At 43.8% G+C, this 26,203-nt stretch overlaps 1 protein-coding gene across 1 annotated transcript in view; it reads right to left on the reverse strand.

Annotated features, from left to right (window-relative positions):
• The window catches only part of LOC126094974 (uncharacterized), a 71,320-nt gene extending 68,327 nt beyond the window's left edge, over window positions 1–2,993 (reverse strand). Inside the window, exon 1 of the mRNA XM_049909629.1 lies at window positions 2,823–2,993. Within this exon, the coding sequence (XP_049765586.1) occupies window positions 2,823–2,993 (171 nt within the window). The remainder of the gene's footprint in view (window positions 1–2,822) is intronic.
• Between the last annotated feature and the right edge of the window lie 23,210 nt (window positions 2,994–26,203).

The following is a 26,203-nucleotide window of genomic DNA, read 5'->3' on the forward strand; positions in this document are numbered from 1 at the left end:
GGTGGTTCAGTATTTCTTCAGCGGACTTCCAACGACTTGTTGAGTCCATGCCACGTCGAGACGCTGCGCTACGCCGGACAAAAGGAGGTATCTACATCTACATCTACATCTACATCCATACTCCGCAAGCCACCTGACGGTGTTTGGCGGAGGGTACCTTCAGTACCTCTATCGGTTCTCCCTTCTATTCCAGTCTCGCATTGTTCGTGGAAAGAAGGATTGTCGGTATGCCTCTGTGTGGGCTCTAATCTCTCTGATTTTATCCTCATGGTCTCTTCGCGAGATATACGTAGGAGGGAGCAATATACTGCTTGACTCTTCGGTGAAGGTATGTTCTCGAAACTTTGACAAAAGCCCGTGCCGAGCTACTGAGCGTCTCTCCTGCAGAGTCTTCCACTGGAGTTTATCTATCATCTCCGTAACGCTTTCGCGATTACTAAATGATCCTGTAACGAAGCGCGCTGCTCTCCGTTGGATCTTCTCTATATCTTCTATCAACCCTATCTGGTACGGATCCCACACTGCTGAGCAGTATTCAAGCAGTGGGCGAACAAGCGTACTGTAACTTACTTCCTTTGTTTTCGGATTGCATTTCCTTAGGATTCTTCCAATGAATCTCAGTCTGGGATCTGCTTTACCGACGATCAACATTATATGATCATTCCATTTTAAATCACTCCTAATGCGTACTCCCAGATAATTTATGGTATTAACTGCTTCCAGTTGCTGACCTGCTATTTTGTAGCTAAATGATAAAGGATCTATCTTTCTGTGTATTCGCAGCACATTACACTTGTCTACATTGAGATTCAATTGCCATTCCCTGCACCATACGTCAATTCGCTGCAGATCCTCCTGCATTTCAGTACAATTTTCCATTGTTACAACCTCTCGATACACCACAGCATCATCTGCAAAAAGCCTCAGTGAACTTCCGATGTCATTCACCAGGTCATTTATGTATATTGTGAATAGCAACGGTCCTATGACACTCCCCTGCGGCACACCTGAAATCACTCTTACTTCGGAAGACTTCTCTCCATTGAGAATGACATGCTGCGTCCTGTTATCTAGGAACTCCTCAATCCAATCACACAATTGGTCTGATAGTCCATATGCTCTTACTTTGTTCATTAAACGACTGTGGGGAACTGTATCGAACGCCTTGCGGACGTTATATGAGGACGTCATATGAGGACGTTATATGAGGAGGTGTTCCATGACTTTGATCACCTCGCGGTACTGTTGCAGTTCGTCCTATGAATGGTCCGAGTTCCATCGAGCTACCTTACTCGGCAGTGACACACCATGCGAAAGTTACTGCCGTCCTTAAGTTTTGCACTCCATTGTACGAGGGCAGTTCAATAAGTAATGCAACAGATTTTTTTTCTCGGCCAATTTTGGTTGAAAAAACCGGAAATTTCTTGTGGAATATTTTCAAACATTCTCGCTTCGTCTCGTATAGTTTCATTGACTTCCGACAGGTGGCAGCGCTGTACGGAGCTGTTAAAATGGCGTCTGTAACGGATTTGCGTTGCAAACAACGGGCAGTGATCGAGTTTCTTTTGGCGTAAAACCAGGGCATCTCAGATATTCATAGGCGCTTGCAAAATGTCTACGGTGATCTGGCAATGGACAAAAGCACGGTGAGTCGTTGGGCAAAGCGTGTGTCATCAGCGCCGCAAGGTCAAGCAAGACTGTCTGATCTCCCGCGTGCGGGCCGGCCGTGCACAGCTGTGACTCCTGCAATGGCGGAGCGTGCGAACACACTCCATCGAGATGATCGACGGATCACCATCAAACAACTCAGTGCTCAACTTGACATCTCTGTTGGTAGTGCTGTCACAATTGTTCACCAGTTGGGATATTCAAAGGTTTGTTCCCGCTCGGTCCCTCGTTGTCTAACCGAACACCATAAAGAGCAAAGGAGAACCATCTGTGCGGAATTGCTTGCTCGTCATGTGGCTGAGGGTGACAATTTCTTGTCAAAGATTGTTACAGGCGATGAAACATGGGTTCATCACTTCGAACCTGAAACAAAACGGTAATCAATGGACTGGCGCCACACCCACTCCCCTACCAAGAAAAAGTTTAAAGCCATACCCTCAGCCGGTAAAATCATGGTTACAGTCTTCTGGGACGCTGAAGGGGTTATTCTGTTCGATGTCCTTCCCCATGGTCAAACGATCAACTCTGAAGTGTATTGTGCTACTCTTCAGAAATTGAAGAAACGACTTCAGCGTGTTCGTAGGCACAAAAATCTGAACGAACTTCTCCTTCTTCATGACAACGCAAGACCTCACACAAGTCTTCGCACCCGAGAGGAGCTCACAAAACTTCAGTGGACTGTTCTTCCACATGCACCCTACAGCCCCGATCTCGCACCGTCGGATTTCCATATGTTTGGCCCAATGAAGGACGCAATCCGTGGGAGGCACTACGCGGATGATGAAGAAGCTATTGATGCAGTACGACGTTGGCTCCGACACCGACCAGTGGAATGGTACTGTGCAGGCATACAGGCCCTCATTTCAAGGTGGCGTAAGGCCGTAGCATTGAATGGAGATTACGTTGAAAAATAGTGTTGTGTAGCTAAAAGATTGGGGAATAACCTGGTGTATTTCAATGCTGAATAAAACAACCCCTGTTTCAGAAAAAAAATGTGTTGCATTACTTATTGAATTGCCCTCGTACTATTGAGACAGGCAATACAAGCGTTGCTGTCCTTTAAGTTAACAGATACACTATACTTTTAGGCGACGATGCTCGACACAGCGCCTGAACGATGCGTACGTAGGACATTCGCGTGCTGTGGGACCTACCTGCAGGGAGCTGCCTTCCGGGTAGACGAGGTAGCGGCGCCGGCGCGACAGAATCCGGTGGCGCACGCCGTCGCTCGCCGACTCCAGGTCTGCCAGTTCTCCGAGGCTGGAGTCGCTACACGCCGCCGCCGCCGCCGCCGCTAGCAGCGCCGCCACAGCCACCACTCGCATCTTGCCTGGGCAGGTTTCAGACTACAGGGTGGCGCACGAAATGTGTTACTATTTTGTTTTTGAATATAAACTTTATTGTCAACACAATCTGAAAGGAACATATTCTACAATGAAGAGCCGTCCATGGAGATTTGTTCTAACTCAGCACATGCTCAATATGTCCACCATTCCGTTTCCTAACTGCCTGCAAACGAACAGTGAAGTTACCAGACGGCACATGTCTTCCGTAATATCACTGCAAGCTTGAAGAATAAATCTTCTGAGCTCCATTAAGTCACGTGGACGTTTCGGGAAAATTTTTTTCCTTTAGGTACCCCGAAAGAAAAAAGTCACATGGATTGAGGTCTGGAATATTGGGCGGCCAATTTTATCCGTCATTGAAGCGACCTGGAAACCTGAGTGAAATGATCCGCATGTCGAAATGCTCGTGAAAAAACTCCAACACAGTGTTTGCAGTATGTGGCCTTGCTCCATCTTGCATGAATGGTTCAAATGGCTCTGAGCACTATGGGACTCAACATCTTAGGTCATAAGTCCCCTAGAACGTAGAACTACTTAAACCTAACTAACCTAAGAACATCACACACACCCATGCCCGAGGCAGGATTCGAACCTGCGACCGTAGCAGTCCCGCGGTTCCGGACTGCAGCGCCAGAACCGCTAGACCACCACGGCCGGCATCTTGCATGAGCCACTGCGTGTTGAAGGGTCATCTTGTATGAGTACACATGGAGGTCACTTTCAAGAATGTGTTGAAAGGAGCGTCTGGATATTCCCAGTTGCACTGCTGCCTTTCTACACGATTTCCCGGGACTTCTCTGTACAGAAACTCGTACTGCTTCAGTATTCTCCGGCGAACAAACAGGCTTAGGCCGAGGTCGCTTCGCTTCCAACACTGTTCCTTCCTGTACAAATTTATCGTACGACCTGTAGATGATCTTCTTGCAAAGGACCCATCGTGTGTTAAACTGTTGTCGAAAACGCCTCTGAGTCACAACAAGCCTTTTCGTTTCATCAAAAAGTAACACAATTGCCGATCGTTGCTGTTGAAAGGTGGCTACACTGAGCCACAGCGCCAGAGATCGCGCCAGAGAGTTTTGTTCCGCCGCCTCCACTGGCAGTGATTATTGAGAAGTAGCGGCAGGCAGTTCTTGCCGAGAAGTTGTGGTGGACACTGCTTGCCGTGAAGTCGGAGTGAGATGTGGTAGTGGAGAGTGTTGTTCCATGTTTTATGCAGTGGTTTGATGGGAGAGATAGCAGATGTTGTTCCAATGGAGATATTGTAATGATCTGAGTGCTTTTCGTCAATATCTGAAGGTAACAAATTCCCTGTTTTTTTTCTTTTTAATATTTCTGTATCTCAAATAATGCATCATTACAGGTTCAGTCAACAAAGCATCTGGCTTGTGTTCTTGTATTAGAGTGTAATTCTGCTTTCCTTACGCAATTATAGTATTTCTAATTTTCTTTTATCACGTCAGTATAATTGGTATTTAAAAATTCTTGTCTTGTTGAAGAAGAACCGTGCCAGATGTGCGTTGAGTCATACTACCACACACAGAACAGCTACACTTGTGCTTTGTTGGGTTGGTAGATTTTATAGTTGCTGGGGACTTAATTAATTAACTGTGTTAACGAAAATTTTCTTTCATTCTTTGTTGTCATTCTAAGCAGTCAGATTGCGTACTAAAACTAGTCAGGGCCAGCCGTTTACGAGACTGCGTAATCGGACATACAGCGACAGAAAATAAAAAAAGTATTTGCATTGCATTCATATTTTTTTTAATTAAGACCCCATGCACTGTGTCGTCAGTCTTCCATTGTCAGCAAATGCTGCTTACTAGTCTCCTAGCGGCACTTTCGTGAATTACACCTCATTTCGTAACTCATTTGTTTTTACAGGCTCTGCTGGTACTGCTGTAGAGATCCCAGCGGGACATCTTATGTGCGTCGTAAATTGTGAAAGAAATAATTGGTAACACATTACGTCTGCCACCCTGAATAAGTGCATTACTAACAGGAGCGCGTGTTTGCGACTGGGAAGTATTAGATTCGAATGCCCCATCCACACTGGAGTCACTACGGGTGGAGTACAGTTTCGCATTGGACAAGAATTTTTTGCACAATGGCGAAATTGGTAGCAACTGACCTTTTGAGAACCTCGTAAACTGATCTACGGCCGGTTGAGCGGTGTGCTAACTACATGCCGCTCCAACGCCGCATCCAGTGACGCCTGTGATGATGACACGGCGGCCGATCGGTACCGTTGGACCTTCAGGCCTGTTCGGGAGGAGCGTAGCTTTTTTTTACACCTCGGAGAAAACCACTTTGAATCCAGGAAAAATGTAGGATCACGCGAGACGATGCTAATGCTAATGGACTCGCACACGCTCAGTATTTATTATCCAATAATACACAACTGGCCATTAAAATTGCAGCACCAAGAAGAAATGCAGATAACAACGGGTATTCACTGGACAAATATATTATACTGGAACTGACATGAGATTACATATTCACGCAATTTGGGTGCATAGATCGTGAGAAGTCAGTACCCAGAACAAACACCTCTGGCTGTAATAACGGCCTTGATACTCCTGGGCATTGAGTCAAACAGAGCTTGGACGGCCTGTACAGGTACAGCTGCCCATGCAGCTTCAACACGATACCACAGTTCATCAAGAGTAGTGACTGGCGTATTGTGACGAGCCAGTTGCTTGGCCACCATTCACCAGACGTTTTCAGTTGCTGAGGGATCTGGAGAACGTGCTGGTCAGGGCTGCAGTCGAACATTTTCTGTATCCACAAAGACCCGTACAGGACCTGCAACATGTAGTCGTGCATTATACTGCTGAAATGTAGGATTTCGCAGGGATCGAATGAAGGGTAGAGCCACGGGTCGTAACACATCTGAAATGTAACGTCCACCGTTCAAAGTGCCGTCAATGCGAACAAGAGGTGACCGAGACGTGTAATCAATGGCACCCCATATCATCACGCCGGGTGATACGCCAGTATGGCGATGACGAATACACGCTTCCAACGTGCGTTCACTGCGATGTCGCCAAACACGGATGCGACCATCATGATGCTGTAAACAGAACCTGGATTCATCCGAAAAAATGACGTTTTGCCATTCGTGCACCCAGGTTCGTCGTTGAGTACACCATCGTAGGCGCTCCTGTCTGTGATGCAGCGTCAAGGGTAACCGTAGCCATGGTCTCCGAGTTGATAGTCCATGCTGCTGCAAACGTCGTCGAACTGTTCATGCAAATGGTTGTTGTCTTGCTAAGGTCCCCATCTGTTGGCTCAGAGATAGAGATGTGGCTGCACGATCCGCTACAGCCATGCGGATAAGATGCCTGTCATGTCGACTGCTAGTGATACGAGGCCGTTGAGATCCTGCACGGCGTTCCGTATTACCCTCCTGAACCCACCGATTCCATATTATGCTAACAGTCATTGGATCTCGACCAACGCGAGCAGCAATGTCGCCATACAATAAACCGCAATCGCGATAGGCTACAATCCGACCTTTATCAAACTCGGAAACGTGATGATACGCATTTTTCCTCCTTACACGAGGCATCATAACAAAGTTTCAACAGGCAACGCCGGTCAACTGCTTTTTGTGTATGAGAAATCGGTTGGAAAGGTTCCTCATGTCAGCACGTTTTACGTGTCGCCACCGGCTCCAACCTTGTGTGAATGGTCTGAAAACCTAATCATTTGCATATCACAGCATCTTCTTCCTGTCGGTTAAATTTCGCGTCTGTAGCACGTCATCTTCGTGGTGTAGCAATTTTAATGGTCAGTAGTGTATTTACGGACTGAGAATGGTATTGACGGTCTCGGCAATATATTAAAAAAGAATGCAGGTTTTAAAAATACTGACGCTGGTTCAGTATACTACGAATGTGTGTTACCGTGTAAGGGAGGTATTGCGCAATACAAGACGATTTCTGGAAAGACTGTAAGAAATTCAGTTCGCTCTGAAAGAATTTCTGTAAAGAACAGAAAAGAAAGTGAAAGGCAAAAGCTCAGTAACAGGGCTGGAAGATGCGTATGAAAGCACAATGCAGCACTTTGAAAAATGAAATTCCTTATTGGTCAGATATTCGTCTTCCACACGAGTAGAGGAAACTGAAGATCGTGGTCTAGTGATAGCACATTTAATTTGTAGAATAGTTGTAGGAATTGACAAAGAAGATTATGTCAGCTATACAGTGAGCGTACATGTTCATATTTTCTTGCAATACTTGTCACAACAAAGACACACGATCATGTAAGCTATCAATTATTATTCATTAAATATTTTTTCCTGCTTTCGCAGTAGTTCTTACAGTAGAGAATGCATAGAAAACAGCATATTTACGAGATGAATTTTGCAGTTAACTTTTTTAACTTATAAGTTGTTGTTGTTTACGATTCTATGTGACCGTGAATGGAGCCGGCCGTGGTGGCCGAGCGGATCTAGGTGCTTCAGTCGGGAACCGTGCAGGTGCTACGGTCGCAGCTTCGAATCCTGCCTCGGGCATGGATGTGCTTGATGTCCTCAGCTTAATTAGGTTTAAGTAGTTCTAAGTCTAGGGGACTGATGACCTCAGATGTTAAGTGCCTTAGTGCTCATAGCCATTATTTAACCGTGAATGAACCCTGGTCGATTGAGATATTCGCTGGCAGCTTTTCAGACTTGTTTCGCAAGTTCTGCGTAGCTTCTGCTTGTGTTTCAAAAGACAAAGAAATCAATTAGAATACGTGCGAGTTCCACATCATCGGGCGCCAACATGTCCGCTATGTAGGCAGATTTCTAACTGTCGCTTCCCACAGATAAATATTGCGCAATTTATCGTGCTGCTCTTGGTCTCGCACTTCTGTGCAATATATTTCCTCAATATTATTGTGTCAATAATAATGATCTTTTGCGCGCTGCTTAAGGGTTATCTTAGGAGACAAACCCCTTCCCCTTCCCGACCCCCCCTCCCACGCATGACAGTCCAAAAAATTTCGATACTAAATACACTCCTGGAAATGGAAAAAAGAACACATTGACACCGGTGTGTCAGACCCACCATACTTGCTCCGGACACTGCGAGAGGGCTGTACAAGCAATGATCACACGCACGGCACAGCGGACACACCAGGAACCGCGGTGTTGGCCGTCGAATGGCGCTAGCTGCGCAGCATTTGTGCACCGCCGCCGTCAGTGTCAGCCAGTTTCCGTGGCATACGGAGCTCCATCGCAGTCTTTAACACTGGTAGCATGCCGCGTCGTGAACCGTATGTGCAGTTGACGGACTTTGAGCGAGGGCGTATAGTGGGCATGCGGGAGGCCGGATGGACGTACCGCCGAATTGCTCAACACGTGGGGCGTGAGGTCTCCACAGTACATCGATGTTGTCGCCAGTGGTCGGCGGAAGGTGCACGTGCCCGTCGACCTGGGACCGGACCGCAGCGACGCACGGATGCACGCCAAGACCGTAGGATCGTACGCAGTGCCGTAGGGGACCGCACCGCCACTTCCCAGCAAATTAGGGACACTGTTGCTCCTGGGGTATCGGCGAGGACCATTCGCAACCGTCTCCATGAAGCTGGGCTACGGTCCCGCACACCGTTAGGCCGTCTTCCGCTCACGCCCCAACATCGTGCAGCCCGCCTCCAGTGGTGTCGCGACAGGCGTGAATGGAGGGACGAATGGAGACGTGTCGTCTTCAGCGATGAGAGTCGCTTCTGCCTTGGTGCCAATGATGGTCGTATGCGTGTTTGGCGCCGTGCAGGTGAGCGCCACAATCAGGACTGCATACGACCGAGGCACACAGGGCCAACACCCGGCATCATGGTGTGGAGAGCGATCTCCTACACTGGCCGTACACCACTGGTGATCGTCGAGGGGACACTGAATAGTGCACGGTACATCCAAACCGTCATCGAACCCATCGTTCTACCATTCCTAGACCGGCAAGGGAACTTGCTGTTCCAACAGGACAATGCACGTCCGCATGTATCCCGTGCCACCCAACGTGCTCTAGAAAGTGTAAGTCAACTACCCTGGCCAGAAAGATCTCCGGATCTGTCCCCCATTGAGCATGTTTGGGACTGGATGAAGCGTCGTCTCACGCGGTCTGCACGTCCAGCACGAACGCTGGTCCAACTGAGGCGCCAGGTGGAAATGGCATGGCAAGCCGTTCCACAGGACTACATCCAGCATCTCTACGATCGTCTCCATGGGAGAATAGCAGCCTGCATTGCTGCGAAAGGTTGATATACACTGTACTAGTGCCGACATTGTGCATGCTCTGTTGCCTGTGTGTATGTGCCTGTGGTTCTGTCAGTGTGATCATGTGATGTATCTGACCCCAGGAATGTGTCAATAAAGTTTCCCCTTCCTGGGACAATGAATTCACGGTGTTCTTATTTCAATTTCCAGGAGTGTATTAATAAAAAAACTGAGGAACGTTAAATGGAGATTTTAATGCTTGGATGTTCGGCATAGTCCCTCCTTATTTGAGTACAGCGCACAGAATATTCATACAAACCATGTGGAATGTCAGAAAAGTTCTTCTTTTGTATGTTGTTCAACTCGTACTTCATATCGGTTTGAATGACGTTTTTCATTCTCGTTGCGACAGGCACCAACGCGTCACTGTTTACGTTCTAGAGTCTACGTGTGCGAGAGAATCGTTGTACACGCTTTCCTCTTGTTCTAAAGATTCTGGAGAATGTCTCGAATACTTGATTCAGGCATGTTGCCCCATTGCGAATTGTACACGACAACGCTGGGACACTACAGCAGAAAGTTCACTGCCTGCTCACTTGCACATCTGTTGTTTGCAAAAGCTGCCACGATGTTGACCGAGCTGTTGTTATTTATGAAAATGAAGCAATGTTCCGAGTTTTGGCCCAGAAGGGTGAATGAGGACCGACCGGCCGCCGTGTCGGTCTCGACCGGCGTCGTTATGTGGATGCGGTATGGAGGGACAGGGTTCACCACACCGCTCTCCCAGCCGTTGTCGGCTTTCTCGATGTTGGAGCCGGCACTTCTCGTCATCTGGCTCCTCAGTTGGTTTCACCGGGTTGACTACAGTCCGTACCAGTCCTCCTATCAAGAAAAAATGCCTGACAATACCGGGAATCGAACACGGATCCACCGTTGACAACTGAGCTACGGAGTGAACGATTCGCTTACAGGCCACGAATAAAAACAGTCTTGGAACTCTCTGGGTACACTGTGTAACTGAAGACACGTAAGCCTACGTTTATAGCATTTGTAGAATTAGAAAAGGCATTTGACAATGATGACTGCAATACACTCTTCGACATTGCGGAGGTAGCAGCGGTAAAATACAGAGAACGAAAAATTATCTACGATGTGGACAGAAACCGGACTACATTTAAGAGAGTCGAATCACATGAAACGTCAGCAGTAGCTGTGAAGGAACAAAGACAAGGTTAATCAATTTATACATTGAGAAAGGCCGTAAAGAAAAACAAGGAGAAATTTGCGGAGGGAATTACTTCGAGGTTCTGTTGGAAATGTTAAAAGACTTGAAAGAGAAATTGTACAGAATGGATGGTACCTTGAATAGAGGTTATATGACGAGTACCAACACAAGCAAAATAAGGGCGAGGCGTTGTAGCTGAATTAAATCAGGCGCTGCTGATGGAAGTAGATTAGGAAGTGAGAGACTTAACTATTACAAGAGTTTTGCTATTTTGTCACCAAAATAACTGATGATGGTCGAAACAGAGACGATATAAAATTTGTACTGGCAGCAGAAAGATACAGAAAGAGACAAATTTGTTAAAATGCAACGTAAATTTAAGTATTTATCTTCCCATTCCTTGAATGCTTTCACGACAAATTTCGTTACTATAATTTTGGGACTCACTGCTCCGTGTTTCATTTTTGGCCTGAAAGAACAGTAAGTAAACTGGACTTCAAGTGGGTTGTTATGCTGATTATTTATTTTTAAAATGTACTTCATGTTATGCACAGAACGCTATTTTTACTATCGTGTGTACTGCAAATGTCAGGAATGTTTCATTGACAGACTTCTATCATCCACTTATCTCCCAAATAGCTTTCCAGTTGAGCACCTTTCTTCACTGTGTAAGTGATGGCATGTCTCCAGGGAACTTGAATAACTTCTCCCGGCATTGAGGTCAGTTTTAAATGTTAGTTTCAAATGCTAATACATGAGTGGAATATTTTGGGAGCTTTGTGATGTAATGGTTCATAATGGAGTTTGTTTACGGATAGTTCTCAGCATTTTGGTATGAGGAATACTTGGAGTGCAGTAGACGGTCAAAGATAATTGAATTTCGTTTGATTCCTAATCCCAATTTGTCTTTGCTTCTTTATCACACTCAGAAAGTCTTCACAAGAGTGCAAATAGCGATGGTATCTTGTGCAGAAATTAAATCAAGGTGCTTGCCACGTACAATAGTATTGCTCTTTTCCCTCTAAAGCTTCGGTACTGTTCCATAGTCTCCAGTTCGTTTTGACGGCAGTTTTAGCGGAACATTAATGGTGATATACATCGGTATGGATAGGTTTACCGATACAGAATTGGCCGATATGCATCCGTGTATGGAGTCACTGAAAGCAACTGAAGATCAGCTCAGAGACGCTTTACTGTGTTGTTCCCGCAGTCACAACTTCTGTGTCTGAATTAGCTGTCTTGTACGTGACTGTTGTTGCATTACTCTATGTTTTGAGTTTTACGTTTTGCTGATTGCGTATTATAGGCCGTTTCACTATTACAAAGGTATTTTCACATCTGCATTATTCTATGTATTGAGTTTTACGTTTTGCTGATTGCGTATTATAGGCCGTTTCACTATTACAAAGGTATTTTCATATAACCAAAAGCAATTGGGATAACAAACCGAATAAATAATAATTACGAGGGTCGTTCGATAAGTAGTGCCTCACATTCTTTTTAAGCCATTAATATACATAGACAAATGTCCGTGTTCGTGTTTCACATTTGATATTTGCTCTGTGCGACGGTGCAGTTTCGATCCGTTCTGGCAGATGGCAGAGCCGTAATATAGCTTCAAAACGGCGTCTACATACGACTCACGTTACAAGCAGCGTGCTGTTTTTGAATTCTTGTGTGCAGAAAAAGAAACCGTGGTGGACATTCATAACTGTTAGCGTGCAGTGTATAGTGATGCTGCAGTTGAAAGTACAGTTTAGCGATGGGTACAGAAAATTACAGCCTCAAGATATGCAGAAACAGAGCTCCATGATCAGCCACGCTCGGGATGTCCTGTCAGCCACTGCTCCAGACATGCTGAATCGTGCGGACTGGCCCATCACAACTCGACAATTGGCTCTACAGTTGTCGCCGGCTAGAGTGGCCGTGCGGTCCTAGGCGCTACAGCCTGGAACCGAGCGACCGCTACGGTCGCAGGTTCGAATCCTGCCTCGGGAATGGATGTGTGTGTGATGTCCTTAGGTTAGTTAGGTTTAATTAGTTCTAAGTTCTAGGCGACTGATGACCTCAGAAGTTAAGTCGCATAGTGCTCAGAGCCATTCCTACAGTTGTCGGTCAACATTGTAAGTGACTATGCAGTGATCGAGACTCTCGAATATTCGAAGAGGTGCTCACTATGGGTTCCACAAATGCTCACAACGGACCACAGGATTCAAAGAAAGGGCAACTTATCCGAATTGTTGGAGTGTTTTGAGATCGACGGAGAGGTTTTTCTGTCACGGATTGTTATGTAGGACGAAAGCTGGGTGCACAACTTTGAGCCGGAAACAAAAAGGCAGTCCATAGAGTGGGATCATCCTCTTTCCACACGAAGAAATTCAACACAACCCTCTCTGCTGGAAAAGTCATGGTGACTGTCTTCTGGGGTTGTGATGGCGTCATTCTCGTGGATGATATGCCAAGAGGGTCAACTATCAATTCAGAGGCATACGTGAAGACTTTGAATAAACTCAAGAACCGTTTCCGACGTGTTCGATCGGACAAGAATCCAGCAGCAAATCTTGCTCCAAAACGATAATGCACGCCTGCACCCAAGTCTGAGAACCCGGGAACACGTCGCCAAATTGGGTTGGACATCACTGCCTCATCCACCCTATAGTCCAGACCTGGCAGCCTCGGACTTCCATCTCTTTGGGTCGCTAAAAGATTCTCTACAGGAAACACACTTTGAAGTTGACGATAGTGTCAGTCATGCAGTGAAAACATGGCTACGTCTACAGGACAAGACCTTTAACCGGCAGAGAATACACGCTCTTTCACAACGTTGTCGTATGGTCATAGAACGTGATGGAGACTGCGTGGAAAAATAGGACATCGACATGTTGATGTACAGGGTGAAAAGTATCTAGGAGGTTGTAGGCGACATCAAAACAAATATTTTCGCCTAAAAGTTGAAACGTCCCCTTCGAACAATTGTACATGACTATGAAACGTCCCCTTCGAACAATTGTACATGACTGTTCTTAACCTGACACACAATATTTTTAGCGCAACGCAATCTGACTTCCAATAATCCCTACAAAAGAATGGCCCTGACTAACATTAACCTATACCTTTCACAAATCATTTACCTCACAAAAATCAGCGTTACTGCAACTACTGCAATACAGCGAGCGTCACTACTGCCAGCTAAATAAAAGATACAAACTACGGAAGGCACTAACTACTGATAGGAATAGTTAGCAAATGAAAGATTTTAATAGAGAACAAACAATGTATTTACTTTAATAATCATAATATATATAGTAGTTCATAATATCCAGTATAACAAATTTCAAAACTCCGCCATCTCTCTCCCCACATCCACCACTGCTGGCGGCTCACCTCCAACTGCGCAACGCTACGCGCTGTTCACATCCAGCTGCCGCTGCCCAACGCTACAATGGCAGACAACAATGCAAACTAGCCACAGACTGCACACAGCACAGCCACTGATTTTCATACAGAGCGCTACGTAACGTTGCCAATAAGAAAACATAAACTGCCTACTTACAAAGTCATTTTTTTCCTATGAGGAGTATTTAAACCGGTAGAGGAAGATTTCTCTGGCGCAAATTAATTAAACCAACAAACACTTTTCCATTTTTTATGACCTAGAGACAACAACTAGGTAGCAGATACTGCCAAATTAAACAGTCCCCAACAACACCGACCCACACATTAACGAAGAACCGCACTTGATGAGCGCTAGTAACTGTGGCATGTGGGCTATCCTCACTCCAAAAATGCGAATTGTGCAAGTTGAAGACTCCACCACGCCCGAACGTTGCTTCATCGGCAAACAACACAGAGGGTGGAAATGTAGGATGCATTTCACACTGTTCCAGGTACCACTGCGAAAACTGTGCTCTGGGTGGATAATCAACTGGTACCAGGTTGTGGACACGCTGTAAGTGAAATGGACGTAACGGCTGCTCTCGAAGGACTGTTCTTACATTCGTCTGGTTCGTCCCCATGTTACGTGTAATTGCACGAGTGCTGATTGAAGGATCCCGCTACACATGCTGCAAGACAGCTTCCTGAACTTGCAGCGTTCTTACCGTGCGACGGCGTCCGTGTCCAGGTAATCTGCTAAATGACCCGGTCTCACGCAGACGTTGGTACACAGCAGCAAAGGTCGTATGATGCGGGATACGGTGATTAGGACATTGTTGTTGATAAACCCGCTGTGCAGCTCGTCCGTTGTGGTGAACTAAGTCGTACACACCAACCATATCAGTGTACTCACTCCAGGTGTATCGTTCCATTAGTAAACAGAGACAATGCACTACTACACTGGTGGACAGCAGTTGCCTACAATAGAAGAGCGTAATACGCCCTGTAACAACTGAAGATCGTAATACGGCCTCTAACAACTGAAGAGCGTAATACAGCCTCCACCGGTTTAAATACTCCTCATAGGAAAAAATGACATTAGGGAAAAATATTTGTTTTGATGTCCCCTACAACCTCCCAGAGTTTGTCGGTTTAAATACTTTCCACCCTGTATATTGTCACCAAATTCTGACTCTTAACAATATATATGTTCTGAGAAAAAAATGTGGGGCTTTACTTATTGAACCACCCTCGCACATTATTACTCCGTAACGAAATACTGGAGACCACGACTCGCTTGTACCAAACTTCTCGCTGAATAACCACTGACATTTTCTCGGTAAAATTCTAATTCACTCTGCGTATGCCTTCCATAGTAAGCTTTCGCTTCTGCAATTGGCAACTTTTGTAGCTGATTTTGCTCCTAATTTCTGGCACTTTTCTTGCACATTTTTCATTATACTTTTGCATCTAAAAATTCTGGATCTAACAGTCACGAATAAATAACCACGCGAAGAGGAAATGTGTTGTCTCATGAACAGAAGCTAATACCGCCAGAAAGCGCAACTTACCGAAACACTGTACTGGCGCGGCCCTCGGTGTGATGCCAGCTGCGTGCTCCCACTGAGGCATGGACGGGGCCCTCTGACAGCCGCGCCACAGCTGCTACTGGGCGAGCACACATACTGCACGCGCTAACAGCATAACTGTCGGCACGTGGCCACTTAGCACCCTACTCCGCAGACCGTATGTCCCGAAACTGGACCGCGTAGCCAAGCCCATTAAATATCTGGGTCTGCAGCTGACCCTAATCTTGACAGCACACATATTAAAAGTCATAAAAATGAAACAAGCTGCTCAGTTTTAAGACAACGGCAGTAAGTGACTTGCCATAACGAACTTAAGTACAAAACAGTAACATATTCGAAATACAAGTTATAGACATTGCATAAAAAACGACTCGTCCAGAACAGAAACACAAGCCACTTGTATATGCCAGTCCTGTTACAGCGCCTGTGACATAATCACGATCCACCAGGGCACGGAAATACAGTACAAGTCATTCACCATCTGCAGACGACCATAAACGAGCATATCACCGGGCAAGCATAATTCAGCATCATTAAAATCAGTAAAAACAGACATTTCACATTTCAAAAAAGTACTATATCTAGAGTCCACTAACACAAAATAAATATTTTAATGAGCCGACAAATAATGGAAACCAAACACTGTACAAAAAACCCAACCCCTTCAGAGAATACGTATCCGAGCGAAACAGTGTAATACGAAATAGAAATCTTCTTCTTCTTCTGTCTCCCTCCCTCACCCCCACCCCGCTCTCTCTCTCTGTCTTCTCTGTGTCTGCCTCCGTCTCTATCTCTTTATCGCTGTTTTCGCTCTCTCTCCTGCAACTTCCCTCCATCCTTCATCTCATAACAACAATACTCTAATACTCCCATTTTTGCATTCGTTGGTCACATCCTTGTACTATTCTTCTCCCACTCCCTATGTTCTACACCAAACACTCACCCCACTTTCGTTAGACAAATAGAAACGACCGTGACAAACTAATTGCTCACGTATCACAAGCATAACGTAAGAGAATAATTTTAGCAGCAATTAAACTGTAACTAACAAATAAGTTGGCTCCCATGCATACTTAAGTGCATGGACGTACATTTAGACAGACAAATATAAACATTTATGAGCAATAGTGGCGCAATATCCAGCCGTGTTACATGTGGAAAATGGCTAAAAATTAATTAGACCAAAGATACCAGTGATAAAGGCTGGAATACCCGAACAAATGTGCTTGCAGGCGACATTTGCAGATGTAAGGCGAAAACTGGTGCAAATTCAATGAGTCAAGAGAACCAGATTTAAATAGTTTATGGAACGAACTATTTTACATACACAACCAAATTCAAGTCTGTTCATGGCAAAATTTTTTACACAGGTAAAATACGTAATCTGAACAAAATAATGTGAAAAGTTCCTAGCATTGTCCAGAAGCGTCTTATGGACTAACAACTATGTAAATCCGCATCAAAACCTATACATACAACTCCTAAATTGCGGACAACAGAACATTATCCTACTTGCGGCACTGCTATCTAGTTACTACTTCATCAAATTCCATACATGTTATATCCATGGAATGCATCGAAGAGAGTCTTTCCAGTGCCACAGAAAAAGTATATAATTCCAAATTACCTTTCGGTCTTTCTTCCATATTTTCCAGTCTCTATATATTCACTCTACCTCACCCTATAATCGGTTTCTATCATTCCGTTTCTTCATGACTGACTTCTTTTTTTACTTAAAAAGTTGTATGCATCCCTAAATCCTATTTTTTAGGCAACATCTTTTCGTCATTCATATACTGACAGAGTTTTTCATATTAAGAATTTACTTACATACAGAAATATAACACACAATCAGCCTTTGTCACCAGTTCAAGACCACCAACGTTCCGCTACAAACAATTTTATATCGGATTCTGAACAGCTTACTACGATTTGTCAGATCAAAGTGACACTAAATCGTTTCGAATTCAAGAAGGGGTCACCACTATCTCCAGGTAATTGTAAGCACGACGGTGAGATACGTAATTAGTACGAGGGGAATCAAAGGTTAAAAAGATTTTCTGTACCTACAGTTTGATAGTCAGTCGTATGTCTCTTTACAGTTTCGTACGGCCTCTTCATTAATAATCATCACAGCATGACGAAGAGATGGCTGCGCACATCACTCTACGGTTAAAGCGGTATATTTGGCACTACTGTGACATTAATTCTATGTGCTTGACAGATGACAGTTATCTGTCACCATAAGGTTTTCCGATGTCATAACGTCTTTAAGGAACAATGAACAAAACTTTAAAAAAAGAGTAACACGGAAAGTAAAATAAATTTATTATTTCCTTCAAGAAACTAAACTTTGATTTAAACAACGCAATCTTGTGAAATCTATTTTCAGCGAAGTCCCTTCGTCGGTGTTCGACGTACCAAATGAGATTAGTTACTTGTCCCCGAAAAGAAAAGAACTGAAGTCAACATGAAAATGTGGAAAGAACACATAGAAAATGTCGTGGGGAAGGGGAACTAAGGACTGCATTTTATTGGCAGCACACTTAAAAATTGTAACAGATCTACTTAAGAGACTGCCTTCACTACGCTTATCAACCCTCTTTAGGAGTACTGCTGCGCGGTCTGGCATCCTTACCGGATAGGATTGACGGAATATATCCAGAAAGTTCAATGAAGAGCAGCACGTTTTGTGTTATCGCAAAATAGAAGAGAGTGTTTCACTGACATGATACAGGATTTTGAGTGGACATCATTAAAAAAAAGCCGTTTTCCAGTCTCTATACATCCACTTCACCTCGCCCTATCATCGGTTTCTATCATTCCGTTTCTTCATGATTGACATCTTTTCTTCCTTAAAAACTTGTATGCATCTCGAAATCCTATTGTTCAGGCAAGGTTATAGTATATTTCCTTCAGTCGTTCTCCTAGACAACTATTTGTCATTCATATACTGACAGAGTTTTTCGTATTAAGAATTTACTTACATACAGAAATACAACACGGCGGAATCTTCTCACGAAATTTCAGTCACCAACTTTCTCATCCGAATGCGACATATTTTGTTGACGCCAGTCTACACAGAGAGAAATTATAATAAAACAAGGAAAATCAGAGCTCACGCGAAAAGATATAGGTGTTCGTTTTTTCAGAGCGCTATTCGAGATTCAAATAATAGAGAATTATTGCGGAGATGGTTCGATGAACCCCCTGCCAGGCACTGCAGATTTGCAGAGTATCAATGTAGATCTAGATGTAGATGTTATCATACAACACTCAACCTGACAGTTTCCTGTGAGAATTTCACACCTATGTTATTACTGTTATACCGAGATTAGTGTTTTACGTCGCGTCTACAGTAAAGCCGTGAAATATGGAGCACAGTCTCGAATACAACAGGAAATATCAGGAAAAAAACGGTATAAATTTCCTTCATCTGTGAATGCGAAACCATAACAACAGACACAATTTTACATTTGGCACAAAAAATAATACATTACACTATTCATCATACCATTCAGTCAGAAACAGACTGCATACAGTTTTGTGCTTCACAGACTGCATAGACTGCCATGCAAACACGCTTAAGTATTAAATAAACGCAATAAGGAAAATTGAAAGATCCGATGGGTTCGGAAACGATGTTGTACACAAAATGTAAGAGTCACACGTGACAAATGCAAAATTGAGCCAGTATGCCAAACGTACCTAGACACCTGTTAGTGGTCATTAATATGGAGTGAGTCCTCCCTTCGCCATTATCAGGGCTTGACCTCTGCTGGGAACACTTTCAACGAGGTGTCTGAATGTCTGTGGAGGAACCATAGCCCATACTTCCTCAAGAGCCGAAACTAGAATAGTTAATGAAGTCGACTTTCCAAGTCATCCCACAGTTGTTCCACTGGGTTCAGTTTGGGACTCCAGAATGACCAATGCTCTTGGGAACGTCACTGTCCAAAAACCCTTTTACCTCCCTATGTACGGCTAATGTATTAGGTGGACTGTTGGTAACAGATTGTAACTCACGAATGTTTCCTTCGGCTGATTTCGTGCTAGTTTTTACAGCCACCCTGCCAATGCCTGAGCGCCCTATCCGTCAATAGACGAGGTTCGAATGGAGTCGGTTTAGTTGTGGTTGTTTTTTCGCATTTCCACTTCACAGTCCATCACCAACAGTCGACTTGGGCAGTTTTAGATTGGTTGAAATGTCCGTGGGCGGGCCACGTTCGAAGTCAGTGAGCCCTCGTGAGCGAGCCACTGCACTGTCACTGATTTTCCACTGACAACACAATGCTCTCTTCTTGTCTAAAATATTAATCGTCCATGATTCACTTTCATACATGGCTGCACTCCATACGAATACTTTCAAAAAAGACTTCCTGACAATTAAATCTATACTCGATGTTAACAGATTCCTGTTCTTCATAAACGTTTCCCTTACCATAGCCAGTATACATTTTATATCTCCTCTACTTCAACCATCATCAGTTATTTTGCTCCACAAATAGCAAAACCCATCTACTACTTTAAGTGTCTCATTTCCTAATCTAATTCCGTCAGCATCACCTGATTTAATTCGACTACATTCCGTTATCCTCGTTTTGCTTTTATTGATGTTAATCTTATATCCTCCTTTCAAGACACTGTCCCTTCCGTTCAACTGCTCTTCCAGGTCCTTTGCTGCCTGTGCCAAGTTACAATGTCATCGACAAACGTCAAAGTTTTAATTTCTACTCCATGGATTTTAATTCCTACTCCAAATTTTTGTTTTGATTCCTTCACTGCTTGCTCAGTATACGGATTGAATAACATCGGGGATAGGCTACAAACTTGTCTCACTCCCTTCCCAACCACTGCTTCCCTTTCATGCCCGTGGACTCTTTATAACTGCCGTCTGGTTTCTGTATGAATTGTAAATAGCCTTTCGCTCCCTGTATTTTACCGCTGCCACCTTCAGAATTTGAAAGAGAGTATTCCAGTCAACACTGTAAGCTTTCTCTAAGTCTACAAATGCTAGAAACGTGGGTTTGCCTTTCCTTGATCTGTCTTCGAAGATACGTCGTAGGGTCAGTACTGCCTCGTGTGTTCCAACATTTCTACGGAATCCAAACTAATCTTCCGCGAGGTCGGCTTCTACCAGTTTTTCCATTCGTCTGTAAAGAATTCGTGTTAGTATTTTGCAGCCATGACTTATTAAACTGATAGTTGGGTAATTTTCACACCTGGCAACGCCTGCTTTCTTTTGGATTGGAATTATTACATTCTTCTTGAAGTCTGAGCGTATTTTGCCTGTCTCATACATCTTGCTCACTAGATGGAAGAGTTTTGGCATGGCTGGCTCTCCCAAGGCTATCAGTAGTTCAAATGGAATATCGTCTATTCCCAGGGCCTTGATTCGACTTAGGTCTTTCCGTGCTCTCAGAACAGGTGGTTCTCTTGTCTCCAAAGGTCTTTTTAACTTTCCGGTAGGCAGTTCCTGTCTCACCACTAGTGATATATGCCTCTACATTCTTACATCTTTCATCTAGCCATCCCTACTTGTCCATTTTGCACTTCCCGTCGATCTCATGTTCGAGACGTTTGTATTCCTTTCTGCCTGCTTCATTTACTGCATTTTTATATTTTCTCCTTTCATCAATTATATTCAGTATCTGTTCTGTTACCAAAGGATTTCTACTAGCCCTCGTCTTTTTACCGACTTGATCATCTGCTGCCTTCACTATTTCATCTCTCAAAGCTATCCATTCTTTCTCTACTGTATTTCTTTCCCGTCGTTCTTGTCAATCGTTCCCTAATGCTCTTCCTGGAACTCTCTACAACCTTTGGTTCTGTCAGTTTATGCAGTTCCCATCTCCTTAAATTCCCACCTTTTTGCAGTTTCTTCACTTTTAATCCACAGTTCATAACCAATAGATTGTGGTCAGAGTCCACATCTGCCCCTGGAAATGTCTTACAATTTAAAAGCTGGTTAATAAATCTGTGTCTCACGATTATATAATCTATTTGAAGCCTTCCAGCGTATCCAGGGGTCTTCCATGCATACAACCTTCTTTCTTCATTCTTAAATCAAGTGTTGGCTATGATTAAGTTACGCTCTGTGCAAAATTCTACCAGGCGGCCTCTTCTTTCATTCCTTTCCCCCACTCCATACTATCCTACTACTTTCCCTTCTCTTCTTCTTCGTACTATCGAATTCCAGTCCCTCATAACAATTAAATTTTCATCTTCCTTTACTATCTGAATAACTTCTTTTCTCGAATCATACATTTCTTCAATCTCTTCATCATCTGCGGAGATAGTCGGCATATAGACTTATACTACTGTGGTAGGAGTGGGCTTCATGTCTATTTGGCTACGATAATGCGTTCACTATGCTTTTTGTAGTAGCTTACCAGCACTCCTATTTTTTTTATTCATTATTAAACCTACTCCTGCATTACACCTACTTGATTTTGTATTTATAGCCCTGTATTCACCTGACCAGAAGTCTTGTTCCTCCTGCCACCGAACGTCACTAATTCCCACTATATCTAACTTTAACATATCCATTTCCCTTTTTAAATTTTCTGACCTAACTGCCCGATTAAGAGACGTAACATTCCACGCTCCGATACGCAGAACGCCAGTTTTCTATCTCCTGGTAACAACATCCTCTTGAGTAATCCCCGTCCGGAGATCCGAATGGGGACTTTTTTACCTCCGGAATATTTTACCCAAGAGGACGCAATCATCATTTACCCTTACGGAAAGCTGCATGCCCTCGGGAAAAATTACGGTGTAGTTTCCCATTGATTTCAGCCGTTCACAGTACCAGCACAGCAAGGCTGTTTCGGTTAATGTTAAAAGACCAGATGAGTCAATCATCCAGACTGTCGCCCCTGCAACTACTGAAAAGGCTGCTGCCTCTCTTCAGGAACCACACGTTTGTTTGGCCTCTCAACAGATACCCCTCCGTTGTGGTTGCACCTGCGGTACGGCTATCTCTGTCGCTGAGGCTCGCAAGCCTCCCCACCAACGGCAAGGTCTATGGTTCGTTGGGGGGGGGGGGGGGAGGAAGGGGGGGGGTGTTAATTTATGTATAGAAGATAATTATTGTTCCCTAGGTACACATGTTCTAAAGACTTACATTAGTCAAAACCAAGGTCTGTATTCTCTTTCGCCGGTTTCATTTCCTCTATTTTTATATATTCTCCTTTCCACAATTACATTCAATATCTTTCGTAATACGCAAGCATTTCTATTAGGCCTTGTTCGTTTACCTAATTCATCAACTGCTGACTCACTATTTCATGTCTCAAAGCTACTCATTCTTCTGCTGTATTCCTTTCCTGTATTTCATTCAATGTTGCCTAACACTCCGTCTGAAATTATCGAAACCTCTTGTTCTGTCAACTTGCCGAAGTCCCATCTATTTAATTTGCTGCCTTTTCGCGGTTTATTTAGTTTTTATCTGCAGTTAATTACGAATAAATGACAGTCAGAGTACTGTACTGCCCATGGCAGTGTCTTACAGTTTAAAATCTGATTCCAGACTCTTTTGTCTTACCAATCTGTAATCTATCTGAAACGTTCCAAAACCTCCACGTCTCTTCTTCAGCCAAGTGTTAGCGATCATCAAATTACGATCTGTGGAAATTGTACCAAGTAGATTGGTCTTTCATTTCTTTCCCACACTACACATTCCCTATTTATTTTTTTCCTATTATCGAATTCCACTCCCGCATTAAAATTAAATTTTAGTCTGTCGTAACTATCTGAATAATCTCATCACGCATTTCTTCAATTTCTTCGTCATCTGCGGGGATAGTTGGTGATAAACTTCCGTTATTGTCGGCTTTGTGTCCATCTTGGCTACGATAATGCGTTCACTATGCTGTTCATAGTAGTTTACCCACATTCCTGTTTTGTTATTTCTTATTACACTTACCCTTGTCATTACCCTATTTGATTTTGAATTTATAACCCTCTACTCATCTGACAAGTAGTGCTGTTAATTCTGTCACCGAACTTCACTTATATCCACTGTATCTAAATCTGATCTCTCATTTCCATGTCTAAATTCTGTAACCTACTTACGTGGTTAACTTTCGAGCGGGAGCGCCTTTTTGTAAATCTTTATTCATTTATTTATTAATTTTTTTGCACGAGCAGATGCATGGGGTATTTAGTACTTCATCTTCTATACTGGCCTCCAAAATTAAAGCAACAAGGCACCATTTTCCTGTCCTGTGTCCTATTCACGATATGATCACACAAACTGTCAACAGGTGTTCGTACGATCGTGCTCTGCACGAAAGATAGCATTCTGATCAACGGAAAATCACGCTAACGATGACTTCAGAGTACCTATCAAATGGGGTACTGTTTGCCGGGTAGTCCCATACCCACGGTTGCTGAGTATACAGTCAAGGATGGTGGATTATGGCGCATGACAAGACACCTATCAGACTCTCTGCAGTGGAGGGTCATGGGAAGGATGGAAGCAGGACAGTCGCAAACCGTTGTGGCCCAAAAGCTTAATGTGAATCGTTCTGCTGTTTCTCGCATGTGGCGACAATTTATAGACCAGGGCAGCGCCGACCACGTTTGGCATCAGAAACAGAGGAGCTTTGTTTGGCGGTAAGGGCACGGCAGTACCGCCTTAGTACTGCATGGCAACTGGCATCTGACCTGGCAGCATCCACAGGACGTGTTGTATCGAGGGAAAGGGTTTACAGAAGGCTTCGGCAGTGTGGCCTTCAATGTCGGAGACCTGCTGCATGTGCATCTCTTACGTGTCTATCTAGAATGGAAAGTCTGGAGTGGAGTCGTCAGCATGCCACTTGGAAGGAACAGTGGGCCAGTGTTCTTTTCAAAGATGATTCCCGATTTAGTATGGAGAGTGATTGTCGACGGATTCGCATCTGGAAGGAACGCGGAACACGATTTCGATACGCAAACGTTGTAGAAAGAGACCTATATGACAAGTTTCAACTGCAGTTAGGTATCGTGACGCGATGTTGGGACCTCATGTGCGGTTGTTGCGAGGTGCTGTGGACCCAGACATTGTACTGATGGACGATAATACTCGACCTCGTAGAGCATGGGTGGTTGATGTTTCCTTGAAAACGGTGGATAGTGCACACATGGCGTGGACTGCTCGCTCTCCCTATTGACATCCCATAGAGCACGTCTGGGATGCACTAGGGAGACACATTGTATCACGTCGGCATAAAGCAACCACTTTCCAAGTCTTGCGAGCAGCTCTGCATGAAGAACAGTCGTTATTTCCTCACTCATGCTGAGCCCATTAACGAGTTGTTGGAGTTTGTGTGCGAATCCATTAAGCTGGAAAAAACGAAGAACATTTTTGTCTACTGTTATGTGTGTTGCAGTTGTTTACGTTTTTTATTCTTTACATTGTTTCTACTTTACTACCATCTGTATACACCAAAATAAACGCAATCTTGCAAAATTTCCTTTTCTTGCTTTAATTTTGATCTCCAGTGAATGATAAGTTATAATTTGTTTAGGAATCAGTTAAATATTTATATTTACACAACGCATTGCAAAGAGAAACCTTTTGCAGCTCGTTGAGGCCGTCAGGATATCCACACCAGTACCGTCTGGCTCCCAAAGTTCTTTTACGTTTACATGTTGATATTTCTTCACTTTCGTCAAAAATAAAACACCAAATTGGCACATAATTTCATGTCTAGTAGTAACTTTAGAATTTCTTGCTCGTTTGAGGTTTGTTCTGAGTTTGTCAGTGTATTTTTTAGTATGGGATAGTATCCGTATTACATCAATTTCAAAGACCTTGGAAAAACGCATCTATCTCATCAGAAATATTTTATGAATAGCTTGTGAGACCGGGTGAAACTTTTATGATAATTTTTTGCTTAGATTTCTTTGTTTATTTAGAGGCCAGTATTTTACTCCATTATGAAAGTTCATCTTCTCCTAAGAAAACCTCAATTTCTGAACTTCTTCCTTCCTCATTCCCATTTTTGTCTTCCTGTTCAGAGATAGAAAATGAAATGAAAGTATAACTGGTACATACGTTCAAAATTATCAGAAAGAAACAACTATAATACGACATGTGCGCGGTATATAGAGAGTGCGCCACTACCGTTTTTCTTGCGAAATAACACAACACTGAGAGCTCTGATTCTAGGAGAGAGGGTAGACGGAACGAGGGGGGTGAGGGGGGACTTTGGGGGGAACGAAGGATCAGGTAAACAAATACCTAGAGCTGCCACATGACAGGGCTCGGCGCTACTCTATAGCATTACGAAATTCCGCAATGTGGAACTCAGTACCACAGTGTACATCCTTCAAGGTTAAGGTATCTAACATTCCATACTCCAACAGGCGGAACGCCAGTTTTATTTTTCCTGATGACGGCATCCTCCTCAGTACACCCCCACTCACAGATTCGTTTTGGTGACTACATTCCTCCGAAATATTGTATGGTATCATCGTTCCATGGGTAAGTTCATGAAATTCACCAAAAAGCTCAGTTTTCAATTTATTTTTTATTTGTCAATAGAACACATGAACTATAAGTTCTCAAAGTTTCAATTATGAAATCGAATCCAAAGTGCTTGAAAAATCATTAAATGTGTGATATGACATTCCTACCATTCCCACCGTTTGAAGTAACACTTCAGTACTAGCTCGGTGAACAACGATCCCGTGAGATATTTACAAGCAAACGCGCACGGAATACATATAGATGGCTGTGATATATGCTCTTTGGTTTTATATATCTTCAGTGGCCTTGTTCCATTTTGTTCCATATCTTAGACAGAATAACAAACCA

Source organism: Schistocerca cancellata, chromosome 8 (assembly GCF_023864275.1).
Source record: "Schistocerca cancellata isolate TAMUIC-IGC-003103 chromosome 8, iqSchCanc2.1, whole genome shotgun sequence".
Lineage (NCBI taxonomy): Eukaryota > Metazoa > Arthropoda > Insecta > Orthoptera > Acrididae > Schistocerca > Schistocerca cancellata.